At 38.0% G+C, this 13,952-nt stretch overlaps 1 protein-coding gene across 1 annotated transcript in view; it reads left to right on the plus strand.

Moving 5' to 3' along the window:
- Window positions 1–12,487: 12,487 nt before the first annotated feature.
- The window catches only part of LOC108716130 (deleted in malignant brain tumors 1 protein), a 47,207-nt gene continuing 45,742 nt past the window's right edge, over window positions 12,488–13,952 (plus strand). The window contains exon 1 of the mRNA XM_041563735.1: window positions 12,488–12,497. Within this exon, the coding sequence (XP_041419669.1) occupies window positions 12,488–12,497 (10 nt within the window). The remainder of the gene's footprint in view (window positions 12,498–13,952) is intronic.

Raw genomic sequence — 13,952 nt, forward strand, 5'->3', positions numbered from 1 at the left:
ACCCCTGGGTAATAGTGACCATAATGTTATATCTTTTAATGTCTGGTGCAAAAAACAAAAATATACTGGGGCAACAAAAACCATGAATTTTGCCAAAGCTAATTTTAGTGCCTTGAGGGCTGCCCTACAGAGCATTGATTGGGGCATTAGGTTTTCAGCTAAAAACACAGAACAGAAATGGTTGTCCTTTAAAATGATATTAAATCATTACTGTTCTCAATTTATTCCCTTAAGGACTAAACGTAGAAGCTCTAAGAATCATCCTGTGTGGCTTAATACAGAGGTAAAGATGTTAATGGGAAAGAAGAGAAAGGCATTTAAAAACTACAAATCTGTAGGGACAGAAGCTGCATTTAATGAATATAAACACTGTAATAAATGTTGTAAATCAGCAATCCGGAAGGCTAAGAAAAGAAATGAAGAGTTAATTGCGGTGGAGGTGAAAACTAACCCTAAAAAGTTTTTTAAATATATTAATAGTAAAAAGATGCAGGTTGAGAGTGTTGCTCCATTAAATAATGGTATCAGTATGGTTGTAACAGATACAGATAAGGCAAATGTGTTAAATCAGTTCTTTTCTTCAGTGTATACAATAGAGGAGTCTGGGTTCACAGGCTCACTTAATAACTGCACGAATGGTTCAGCTCAATCTAGTCAGTGGCTGACTCAGGATATGATTCAAAAAGCTTTAATACAAATTAATGTAAACAAGGCTCCAGGGCCTGATGGCATACACCCCCGGGTTCTAAGAGAGCTTAGTTCAATTTTAGACCAGCCCTTATTAATGATTTTCTCAGATTCACTGTCATCTGGTATGGTGCCTATGGATTGGAGAAAAGCTGATGTTATTCCAATATTTAAAAAGGGATTACGATCTCAGCCTGGCAATTATAGGCCAGTAAGCTTGACATCTGTGGTGGGCAAATTATTTGAAGGCTTGTTAAGGGATCACATACAAAATTTTGTCCTAATGAATGGCATTATGAGCAACAATCAGCATGGCTTTATGAAGGATAGGTCATGTCAGACGAATTTGATTGCATTTTATGATGTGGTAAGTAAGATTCTGGATAGTGGGGGGGCAGTAGATGTGATCTATTTGGATTTTGCCAAAGCGTTTGATACTGTGCCCCACAAACGACTGCTTTCTAAACTAAGGTCTGTTGGGCTTAATGAAGTCGTTTGCACATGGATAGGAAACTGGCTACAGGATCGGGTACAGAGGGTGGTTGTTAATGGGACATTCTCTACTTGGAGTAAGGTTCTTAGTGGGGTCCCCCAGGGCTCAGTATTGGGTCCACTTTTATTTAACTTGTTCATTAATGACTTAGGGGAGGGTGTTGTAAGTAATGTATCAGTGTTTGCAGATGACACAAAATTATCCAGCCCAATTAATTCCATCCAGGATGTGGCATCCTTGCAACAGGATCTTGACAAACTGGCAATCTGGGCAGCTAAGTGGCAAATGAGATTCAATGTTGATAAATGTAAAGTCATGCACCTGGGATGTAAAAATATCCAAGCCACTTATACCCTAAATGGGACTGCACTAGGCAAATCCATTATGGAAAAGGACCTTGGAGTCCTTGTAGATGATAAACTTGGCTGTAGCAAGCAATGCCAGTCAGCAGCATCAAGGGCAAATAAGGTCTTGAGCTGTATTAAAAGGGGCATAGAGTCACGGGAGGAGGGGGTCATTCTTCCACTGTATAGAGCACTTGTAAGGCCCCATCTAGAATATGCTGTACAGTTTTGGTCTCCATCACTCAAACAGGACATTATTGTATTAGAGAGGGTACAGAGAAGAGCAACTAAGCTGGTAAAAGGTATTGAAAATCTTAGCTATGAGGAAAGACTGGCCAAATTGGGGATGTTCACGCTGGAGAAGAGGCGCTTAAGGGGTGATATGATGACTATGTATAAATATATAAAGGGATCATATAACAATCTCTCTAATGCTTTATTTACCAGTAGGTCTTTCCAGCTGACACGAGGTCACCCATTCCGATTAGAAGAAAAGAGGTTCCGCCTAAATATTCGGAAGGGGTTTTTTACAGCGAGAGCTGTGAAGATGTGGAATTCTCTCCCTGAATCAGTTGTACAGGCTGATACATTAGATAGCTTTAAGAAGGGGTTGGATGGCTTTTTAGCAAGTAAGGGAATACAGGGTTATGGGAAATAGCTCATAGTCCAAGTTGATCCAGGGACTAATCCGATTGCCATTTTGGAGTCAGGAAGGAATTTTTCCCCCTCTAAGGCAAATTGGAGAGGCTTCAGATGGGTTTTTTGCCTTCCTCTGGATCAACTGGCAGATAGGTAGTTAATAAACAAAAAAAAAAAAGGTTGAACTCGATGGACATGTGTCTTTTTTCAACCTTACTTACTATGTTACTATGTTACTATGTTACTATTAAAAATTTTTTTTTACTTCCTCAGCACTTATACTCTGCAGATCTTCTTTCCTAGTAATGTGCACATAATCACACTTCTATTCAAATGATTTTTATTCTGTTTGTGAGCACCTGAAGAGCCCCCTTTCTGTAGCTCACATTGAGAGCATGTCACAATCGTTCTGCACTGGGACTCACTGAAGCCGGTCGGCAGCTAAAGAAATACCTTGCGCTTGGCGCCCTCTAGTGGCCATAGCTGCATGCAGGTAACTGCGATAAATGCGACGGGACATTTTAAGATATCGCACTTGCTGGCAATTAACTAACGTTACAGCGCGCCAGATGTACAATCCGTTCTGGCTTCATCTGTATGCACCTGTCTAATTTTGTTATGATGCATATTGCATATCTTCTGTTAATCCAATAATCATCACTGCTGAAATACTACTGTTTCTATAAGGCATGTTATATATTAAAAGGAAGTTGCTACTTTGAAAGCCACTTTTGTTGGCATACAACATACATACATGTGAGTGCAATTCTTTTATTAAAAGATTATTTATTAAAGGGTTTTACATGATGTTGAGCACATCTCTATAGAACCAACGGAAGTCCATAATACCTATAGAGGAGGAACAACTATTTTTCAATGCCAATTTCTACTCCTAAATCTCTCTCTCTCTCTCTCTCTCTCTCTCTCTCTCTCTATATATACACACACACCAATATATATACCATTAACCATACTGACTGTGGAACTTTATGACAATTGCCTTGGCTATTATGAAATCATTCAAGTCACTCTTAAAGACATTAATAGAATCTGCCATCAGAACATCACTTGGCATGGTGCTTGAACTGTACCTTAAACCATAACAGTCTACCCTCATAGTTCAAATTTTTCATCCTTTTTATCAGTTTAGTTGCATGTCTCTGCCCGCTCTCCAGCTCATTAATATTCTTATTAAGGACAGGAGTCTAAAACTGCATTACATACTTATGGTGAGGCTTTACCAGGAATCTATAAAGAGGCAAAAGCATCCCTTGAGTTAATGAGTTTGAGCTTTAATGAAAGACAGCACTTTAGTTGATTTAGTAGGCACCAAATGAGACTGCCTAGAATTGCACAGCTTGTTATCCACAAAATCCCCAGGTCTTTCTTGATTAAAGGGATTTTTTTCTGCAGATGGGCTGCTTGAGGAAAACGAGGGGGTGATATCACTTCAACTTGCAGTGCAGCAGTAAAGAGTGACTGAAGTTTATCTCTTTGGAAAAATGAATTTCAATGCTGAAGTCTGCTGGAGCAGCACTATTAACTAATGTGTTTTGAAAAAAATCTAATTTTCCCTTGACAGAATCCCTTTAAGATTACCCCTAATACACTGCTATTTAGTGTATAAGTAGCATTTATGTTATTTCTACCAAAGTACATAAACTTGCACTTATCAACACTGAACCTCATTTGAACCTCATTTAATTACTTTTGCATAATTTAATATCATCAAAGATTGGACAGTACTCTCAATGGCCACCCACAGATCAATAATAACCAAGTTAAAGGCCAAGTCAGACCATTGTGGTACTCCACTAAGAACAATGGTTGAATTGGAACCACCACCACTCTTTGTAATCTAACCTTTAGCCAGTTTTCTATCCAAGTATAAATACTATGTTCCTTAACTTAACAGGTAAACTTTTCTGTCACACTGTATTAGGTCATGGGAAATCTTTTTTTATGAATCAGTTAATAGTGCTGCTCCAGCAGAATTCTGCACTGAAATCCATTTCTCAAAAGAGCAAAACAGATGTTTTTATATTCAATTTTGATTGAATATAAAATTTGATTTTTTTATATTCAATTTTGAAATCTGACATGGGGCTAGATATATTGTCAATTTCCCAGCTGCCCCAAGTCATGTGACTTGTGCTCTGATAAACTTCAATCACTCTTTACTGCTGTACTGCAAGTTAGAGTGATATCACCCCCTCCCTTTTTCCCCCCAGCAGCCAAACAAAAGAACAATGGGAAGGTAACCAGATAGCAGCTCCCTAACACAAGATAATAGCTGCCTGGTAGATCTAAGAACAGCACTCAATAGTAAAAATCCATGTCCCACTGAGACACATTCAGTTACATTGAGAAGGAAAAACAGCAGCCTGCCAGAATGCATGTCTCTCCTAAAGTGCAGGCACAAGTCACATGACTGGGGGCAGCTGGGAAATTGACAAAATGTCTAGACCCATGTCAGATTTCAAAATTGAATATAAGAAAATCTGTTTGCTCCTTTGAGAAATGGATTTCAGTGCAGAATTCTGCTGGAGTAGCACTATTAACTGATGCGTTTGGAAAAAAAACATGTTTTCCGATGACAGGATCCCTTTAAATACTTTAGGAAAGTCTAAGTAGATCACACCTACTGCCATTCTGGAGTCTATGTTTCTGCTCACCTTCTTATAGAAGGCAATTAAATTAGTATGGCAAAATCTATTTTACATAAAATCATGCTGGCACAAACTCGCAGTATTGTGATTTGCAAAGTATTCAAGAATATTGTCCCTATTATTAATTCCAAAAACTTTCTAACCACTGATGCCAAATTAACAGGCCTATAGATTTCAGGATGAGAACAGAATCCTTTTGTTAGCATAAAATTTTTCAGCATCAAATTTCAGCACACAAAATAATTCATCAACCATGAGTAAGTCATTTCAGGAATAATTGGTACTGGATGGGTCTAAATATAATATTGGTCACAGAATCAGAATATTCATGTATTTTAATAACAATAACAGGCATGTACTGTATTTATAGGCATACAACCATCCAAATGTGAGTGCAAGCACTGTACATATGCAGCGGTATAACTAGAGGATTACAGTATAGAGGATTATAGAGGACAGGTTAAAGAGAACAGTAACGCTAAAAAAAATATTAAAAAATCAATTCTACCCACACTAATAGATCTACCCTGCATAAAGTTTATTAATAGCAATGCTAGAGACATTACCGCATGCTGTCGCTACAAGAAACTGGCCATTACCAGATTTTAAAAAAGAGACAAAATCTTCTAGGAACTGGGAAACCGGCATGCCACAGCTGCATCGCTCATAACTTCCGTTTTTTGCAGAAGACAGATTAGGGAGAAGATGCGGAATACAGAGTTGCAGAGTGAGTCGCCATATCCCCGCTCTCCTGTAGACAGGAAGCAGTGTTTTCTAACAGTATTTTTTTAATAAAGCATTGCTATTAATAAACTTTATGCAAGGTAGATCTATTATTAGTGCGGGTAGAATGGATTTTTTAATAATTTTTTTAGCATTACTGTTCCTTTAACAGGGGAGTCTGGACTGCTGCATCTGCTTCCTCTATAGCAGTAAAAAAACTCCCCCATCCCCAACCACTTTCCTACCTGTGTGCTGGTAGGGAGGACACAGTGAGCAGAAGATGCCACCTGGAGGGTTGGTTGGAGAGTGAGCAGTAGGGTCTCTGTGTGCTGGGCCCCTCAGAGTATATTTTGGGGTGGGTCCCAGCTCATACTAGTTATGCCACTCTACATCTTATTGGCCTATATTAAATTTACATTGGAAATCCTGTTTCACCATTTCAAGGGCCTCCTAAACCAAATTTATATTACGAACAAGTATGACAATTTTATCTACTTAAAAGTGTTATATATTTTTTGGTATTGGCACAACTAAGGTGTAGGAGTTTCACTTCACTGTTCAGCTCTTACAAGTTTGCTGTCTTTGACTTTCATATTCAGACTTCAAAAAGTAAAAACTTATTATATATCCTGGAAGATTCACATGCAAGTAAATCTTGGGCTGATCTGATATATGGTCCAATGAAATCCTTGTCTGATCAGCTTTTCCAGCTTGTGTGTCGTTTCGCCTGAAACATCGCTGTACTGACGTGCTGAATCTTAATATACTCTTAATGCACTCTTTTGTGTGCTGCTCCATTTCTCTGTCATATAGTCCTAATGGAGGAGCACTCACACAAAAATAAATTGTCTGCCTCAGTGCTGGTAACAAATAATAAAATAGTCCAATGAAGTACATCATTCAATAGGTCTTGTGCAAACAAAAATACGTATTAATAAATATTTTTCTTGGGGGGAGAAAGACCGTACCTGCTTTTCTCTTTATTTGGCATGACCTCATTTTATGACCCATGATTTAAGTTTTCCCTCTTTCTCATTTCTGATTTTTTTTCCTTATGACTGATATATCCCTGTTTGTGACTGTGTCTTAGGTGCCTTCTTATATGTCTCCCACCCTGGCTTTCTGGCAAAACTTACACAGATCTTTTCCTTTTTATTTATCCATTTTTTCAGCATCAAATTTCAGCACTCCAAATGCTTCATCAACCACAAGTAAGTCATGTCAAGAGCAATTGACACAGTACATTTTGTTCAGTCAGGGAATCAGAAAATGTGTGTATTTTTATAGCCGTATCAGTTATGTAATGTATTTATAGTCAATTACCATCCAAATCTCAGTGCAAGTGCTGTACGTCTTATTTGTATCTGCAGTCCCCTGGCTGTTGGGGTGTTTGCCTATATATAAAGCTTCATGGGAATTTCTGTTCCACCATTATGCATGAGACTTTTTAACAAAGTATATTAAGAGGAAAAAGGTGATTTATATATGATTTGTCATGTGTCCATATAAAAGCAGAGCACTGGCAGCACTGTTATGTTCATGGCATACGTGCAGCGGACAAATGTGCTTCAATCCTCATGCTGGATTTTGAATCTGGAGCAAGTTAGGGTTAAAAGCAATAAGGAATAAAGCAATATAGAAATAAAACAAAGCTGTACTAAATGCATTCCAAAAGATTTCTGCATCGGTTTAAATGGATATGTGATAAAGAATAATGACTGTTACCAAAAATACCCTTTTTTTAAAGTAAAGTCATACTTAGCTTAGAAATTTGATATCCCATAATAGTAACCCAGTACTACTGATGGCACAGACTAATGTGTATTTTCTCTCTTTTTTTCAGAGTCACTTTTCAACACAGTAACCACCACAGTAACTAGAGGTATTTTATCATATCCAGTGACAATTGTAACCCTATCTTACTTCCTGGAAGCACCCCTTGTGTAAGCCAAAACAAAAGAATGGCTTAACAAAAATGTAAAAACAATATTAATGCAATGCTCGATAATACATTTGTGAACATGAGGCATAAGCATATGTAAATCAGACCTGCTATTAAAGGAGAAGGAAAGCTACTGAAGCAGTTTATTGCCAATAGATTAGCCACCGCAGTGCAAGCTATAACACTATATTTATTCTGCAGAATGCTTTACCATAACTGAGTAAACAGCTCTGTTTGTTCAGTATAGCAACTGCCATATTGTCTTGGTGTGACATCACTTCCTGCCTGAGTCTCTCCCTGCTCACTCATAGCTCTGGGCTCAGATTACAGCAGGGAGGGGAGGAGGGAGGGGGAGAGGAGCAAACTTTGCATGCTCAAGGCCGTACCCTGGAGGTTTAAGCTAAAAACAGGAAGTCTGATACAGAAACCCATGTGTGCACAATAGAAGGAAAGAAATATGGTGTTTCTTTCAACAGAGGACTCAGAGCAGCATTACTTTGATGGTTTACTGGTGTATTTATATAGACCTTTCTAACAAAGCTTACTTACTTTTAGCCTTTCCTTCTCCTTTAAAGACAAAAATGTGATCTAGTAATACTATTTAGATAACAATGATACATAGTAAATATACTGTATATAGTGGAAAAACAGTGATAAAATCACAGTTTTTTCCTATATGACTGGAATTCCTTGTTATTTTTTCCCTGTCTGGCTTTTTGGCATAACTTACAGAGATACTTTATTTTTTTATCAATTTTTTCAGCATCAAATTTCAGTGCTCAAAATGCTTCATCAACCGCAAGTAAGTCATTTCAAGAATCATTGATACTGTATGCTTCTGGGTGGATGGCAGGAAATCAAATGTTTTAAGTATTTTTATTGCCAGAATAGTTATATATTGTATTTATGGTCAGTTATCATCCAAATCCACTGTATGTCTTATTTGTAAAAGCAGACCCCCAGCTGTTGAGTTGTTGGCCTATCTGTTGAGTTGTTGGCCTATCTAGCCTTATATTAAAAGCAACAAGGATGAGAAGTTTATTTCCTTATTTACTATTATTAAAAATTTAGCCCTATACTTATAGGGGGTTATTTACTAGACTCTGAATGCAAAAATCCTGAATAATTAGTGATTTTTGTTTTATAAAATCGCACTTTTAAAAAAAAAAAAAACGAATTTTTCGGAATTTATTAAACCCCCGAAGATGGAAAAGTCTGAATCAGAAAATCCGGCATCTCAGACCTGTCAAGGTTGCATATAAGTCAATGGGAGAAGTCCCAATGATTTTTTGATGTGCGCTGGATTTCGTGCAATACCCTGACGTTTTCTGAGTTTTCAGGCAAAAAGTATAAGAGATCTGCGTTTTCGGGCGAAAAATCCCAGAAAGTCTTCGGGTAAAAAAAATCGTGAAAATCAGATTTTTTCCCGCAAAACAAATTTTCGGGAGAAAGTAATAATAAATAAGCGTAAAAAACTCGAGCGGATTTGATCGGAGTTTGTAGCAGAAAATGGTGAGATAAAATCAGACTTGATAAATAACCCCCATATTGTTATATACATGGTAGCTGGATTTTAGATCTGGTGCTTTAACTTTTAGCATGATGCAGAGATATCATACTATTAATATGATGCAGTGATATTCCGAGACAATTTGCAATTGGTTTTCATGTTTTATCACTTATGGTTTTTGAGTATTTAGCTTTTTATTCAGCAGCTCTCTAGTTTACATCAATCTTGTTGCTAGGGTGTAAATTACCGCAACAACCATGCATTTACTTGACTATCGACTTGAATAGAAAGATTAGTAATAAAAAAGTAGTAATATTAGTAGATGTGTAGCTACAAAAAAAGCTATACAAAATAAAGAAAGAAAACCAGAAAAGTTGCTTAGAATTGACCATATAACATGCTAAAAGTTAACTTAAAAGTAAACCACTCTTTAAAAGTACTATAATAGTAACCCAGTTCTGCTGAAGCCAACTAATGTGCATTTTCACTCTTCTCTTTCAGATGCACTTTTCAACACAGGAACCACAGCAGTAACTAGAGGTATTTTTTACGTATCAGGTGGCAGATGTTAGCCTCCAGGGGCATAACTACAGAGGAAGGGTTAAATGGCAATGCTACAGCCTGTATTGCAATCTGAAGGCAACTTTAACACATAATGGCATAAAATGCCTGGTTTTGTGATATCCTGATTGCTGATTTACTTTTGAACAGTGTGATAATTGTTAGGGGAAGCAGATTTCACGTTCATGGGGGCCCCAGGGGACAGGGGTGTCCTGACCACAGAGTGTGCTTCCTCTATAGTATAGAAACCCCCCTCCCTGGCTATCCTACCCAAGACTGGGCTGGGAGCAGGAGGTACGATTGGACAGGAAGGCGGGTGTTGGGGAGAATGTGTTTCTCAGGGTTGGTTGTGCTACCTGAGCAAAATATTTTGTTAAGGAGTTCGGTGCCCCCTAGTTACGGCCCTGACTTAGAATGTTCCCTATTCGTTTCTGTATCTTGGGTTGTTGGTTTTTTTTTTTTTGCTTTCTGGCATAACTTACACAGATCCTTACCTTTTTATTTTTTTCAGCATCAAATTTCAGCACACAAAATACGTCATCAACCACAAGTAAGTGTTAAGAGTAACTGATACTGTTGCAACAGCAGGCCCCTAGCTATTGAGTTGTTATGAAGCCTATGAGGCGAGTTGAGGCTGTCGCCTCAGGCGGCAGTGCACCACTAGGTACCAGGGGGCAGCAAAAATGCTGCTCCTGGTACTTTAAGAGCGAATTTCCAGGGGAGGGGGGGCAGCAGCAATGGGGGCAGCAGCAATTGCTGCTGCCTCAGGCGGCAGAGGGGCCAGAATCGCCCCTGGATTTGTGGGAACCTGTTCCACCATTATGCATGAGATTTCTTCTACTTCTATAAAATGAAAAATATTAGATATGTTTTGAGATTGGTAGGCCTAAGGTGTAGGAGTTTTGCCTCTATTGAACTCTGACAAGTATTGATGGCTGAAATTTTTTTTGCCAGGTTTCACAGTGAAAAAATCCCATAGATTCTAATGTATAGTAAAAAAGTTGTGTAGTTTGGAATGTCACAATAAAAAAAAAAATCTATTGACTTCAATGCATTTGGCAAATCTTCACCATTTGAGCAATGACCGGTATTCAGTTAGGAAATGTCACTCTGTTAATGACCATCTTATCAATTAGAAAACTGAAGTTTTGGTAGGCAATCTAAAAGATGCAATGTATTCAAACTTGGGAACAAGAGACCCCAAGAATATAAAAAAGGCTTATAATTTTATTGATACAGTTTATTACTTTTATTAAAAGTATTTCATTCTGTATAAATAATTTATTGTTATATCATATAACTATATAGCTGCAGTTATGCTTTAAATGAGAGCTAAACCCTAAAAATTAATATGGCTGAAAATTTTTTATAAACTAAACTTATTGCACCAGCCTAAAGTTTCAGCTTCTCAATAGCAGCAATGGCTTACAGGATTTTAAACTTGTCAGCATCTTGGAAAGATGCTTATGCTCATTGGGCTCTGAGCAGCTGTTGAGAAACTCAGTTTACATTATGGTTCTAGTTGCACTGGTTTCTGTATTGGCACTTAGTAATTATCTGTATTCATTACTAATCAGCCTTATGTAGTGACATTTATATTCTATGTGTACTGTGTATTTTGAGTCGGTCCCTAAGATCAGTAAGCGACTGCAGCACAGAGCATATGCAGTGACTTAGCAGAAAAGAAGATGGGGAGCTACCGGTGCATGTTTGGAGTCACAGATCTTCCTTGCTAATGGGCTGTGGATGCATTGGGCTGGTACAGAAGCCCAAAACATAATAATGTACAACATTTATAGCCTACTTATTTAGTTAAGCTTTACTTCTGCTTTAAATGGACAAATAACAATAACCGTTTATTTTTCATATTTCCTACCATTGGGAAATTCTAAATAAATATATACCGTATATACTCGAGTATAAGCCGTCCCGAGTATAAGCCGAGGTACCTAATTTTACCTCCAAAAACTGGGAAAGCTTATTGACTCGAGTATAAGCCGAGGGTGAGAAATGCAGCAGCTTCTGGTAAGATTCAATCTCGTTTTTGGATGACTATTCGTAGGCGCCAGCTACTATTCTAAGCGCCGGCGAATATTCTTAGGCGCCGGCGAATATTCTAAGGTGCTGGCGAATATTCTTAGGCGCCGGCTACTATTGTAAGGCGCCGAATAATATTCTTGTTTTTGCGCTTGACCCGAGTATAAGCCGAGTATATACGGTATACAAATCTAGGTTTATAAACAAGAGCAAGATGCAAAAATGATGCTGTTAGAGAATAATTTTCTACAATCTACAAGCTCCTATGTGGTATCTTTCCAGTTAGTGTTTTAACATAAGTATTTAATTTACAAGCACCACCTCCATTGGGATGAGTAGCAGATAATAATAATAATGTGTTTTTTTTCTTTTATTCTTCCTTTAGTTTGCTGCAGGAATTTTCATAAAATGGGCTTAGCTCCGATATTTTCCCTTTCTACCTACAACCTGGGCATTTAGCAGGGAGCATAACATAGTGCAGGTTCCTAGATTTCACTCACACCAATGAAAGACATTGAAACACAAGCTAGGGAGTGGCCAGTAAAGCAAGTACTGAGACCCCTGAACTTACAATGGTACAAACAGTACATGGCAGTCTTGCACCGACAACTCTGTGCTCTGTCCATCTTGCTGGATTTGCAATCTGGAGCAAATTTAGATAAAAAAATAGAAAAAAGTCAATATAGAAATAAAACAAAGCTGTGCTAAAAATGATTACCGAAACGTCTTAAAAGTGTGGTTCACCTTCACATTAAAGGTGTGGTTTCCTTCAAGTCAACTTTTTTTATGTTACAGAATTGGCAATTCTAAGCAATTTTTGCCTTCATTATTTTTTTGTTAAAGTTTCTGAATCATATCAATATAGTCAGGGGTGTTTCTGCCATGAGGCAAGGTGAGCACCTTGCCTCAGGCAGCAGCTCCCCAGCAGTTACCAGGGGCGGCAAAAAGCTGCTCCTACTAACTTTAAGAGCCGAATTTCCGGTTTTTATACTGGAAACTCGGCTTTTCTAGTGCAGAGAGGGCAATTTCGTTCTCCGAGCTATCAATGCACCCCCCGTCTGCGATTATATGGTAAGCGCGACGGGCAGGGGGGGCCTATTTTGAACGTCGCCTCAGGCTGAAACGCGCCTGAATATATTTATTGAATAACCTTGGATATATGCTTGTTAAAGAATCATCCAAGCCACTCTTACAGACATTAATAGAATCTACCATAACAACATTACCCAGCAGGGCATTCCACAACCTCACTGCCCTAACTGTAAAGAAAACACCTACAGTACTTCAACTGAATGTTCTGTTGCTCTAGTTTAAATGGATGAACTCTGGATGTTGATCTTTTTTCTATAGGAAATAAAATCCCCCAATAACTATAATGTCCTCTATTGTACTCGTTTATAGTAATCATGACCCTTGCAAGCACCTGTTCTCCAGAGAAAACAACCCAAACCTTGACAATCTACACTCATAATTTAAATCCTTCATCCCTTTTACCAATTTAGTTGTGGACTGGAGCCCAAAACTGCACTACATACTCATGGTAAGCCCTTACTAGGGACCTATAAAGAGCTAAAATCATCCCTCGAGTTAATGGCCTTTTTTATGAAAGAGAGAGCTTTAGTTGCTTTAGTAGCCCTAAATGAGACTGCACAGCTTCCTATCCACATAAATCCCCAGATCTTTCTTGATTACAGATACCCCCAAAACACTACCATTTAGTGTATAACTATCATTTATGTTATTTCTACCAAGGTAAACCACCTTGCATGAAGTATAAGCAGATATAAATCAGCCATTATATTATATGTACTCTAGTATTACTATTTTAATCTCAATGATCTTATTTTGCCTACAGAATATGGGGAAATAAAAGTCACAGTCTACTTCGAAGATTTAGATTTTTGTAGATGCTCAGCAATGGTTTCACATGCTTTAATACAGGGGTGTCAAACTTTTGGCTTGCCGGGCCACATTGGAAAGAAAAATTGTCTGGGGCCACACATAAAATACACTTTTAATTGTAAAAGTAAAGGAAATACACAGAAAAGAACTACAATGCCAATTGGATAACCAGATAGAGCTATACACTGGAATATGGGACACCTGGATAATAAATAGACGTATTATTATATTATTATTACTAACTGGGCAATGGGCAGAGACCCCCTCCTCCTATTTCCTCGGGAACCAAGAGTTTCAAGCTGGGCCGCATTCATATGCATCCTGGGCCACATGTGGCCCTCGGGCCGCAGTTTGGACACCCCTGCTTTAATACATCTACGGCTTGTATTTCAATGTACAAGCAATTATTGATCAAATGATTACTTTTATGAAATCTTGTTTACTA

The sequence above is a fragment of the Xenopus laevis genome, chromosome 5L, assembly GCF_017654675.1.
Source record: "Xenopus laevis strain J_2021 chromosome 5L, Xenopus_laevis_v10.1, whole genome shotgun sequence".
Taxonomy (NCBI): domain Eukaryota; kingdom Metazoa; phylum Chordata; class Amphibia; order Anura; family Pipidae; genus Xenopus; species Xenopus laevis.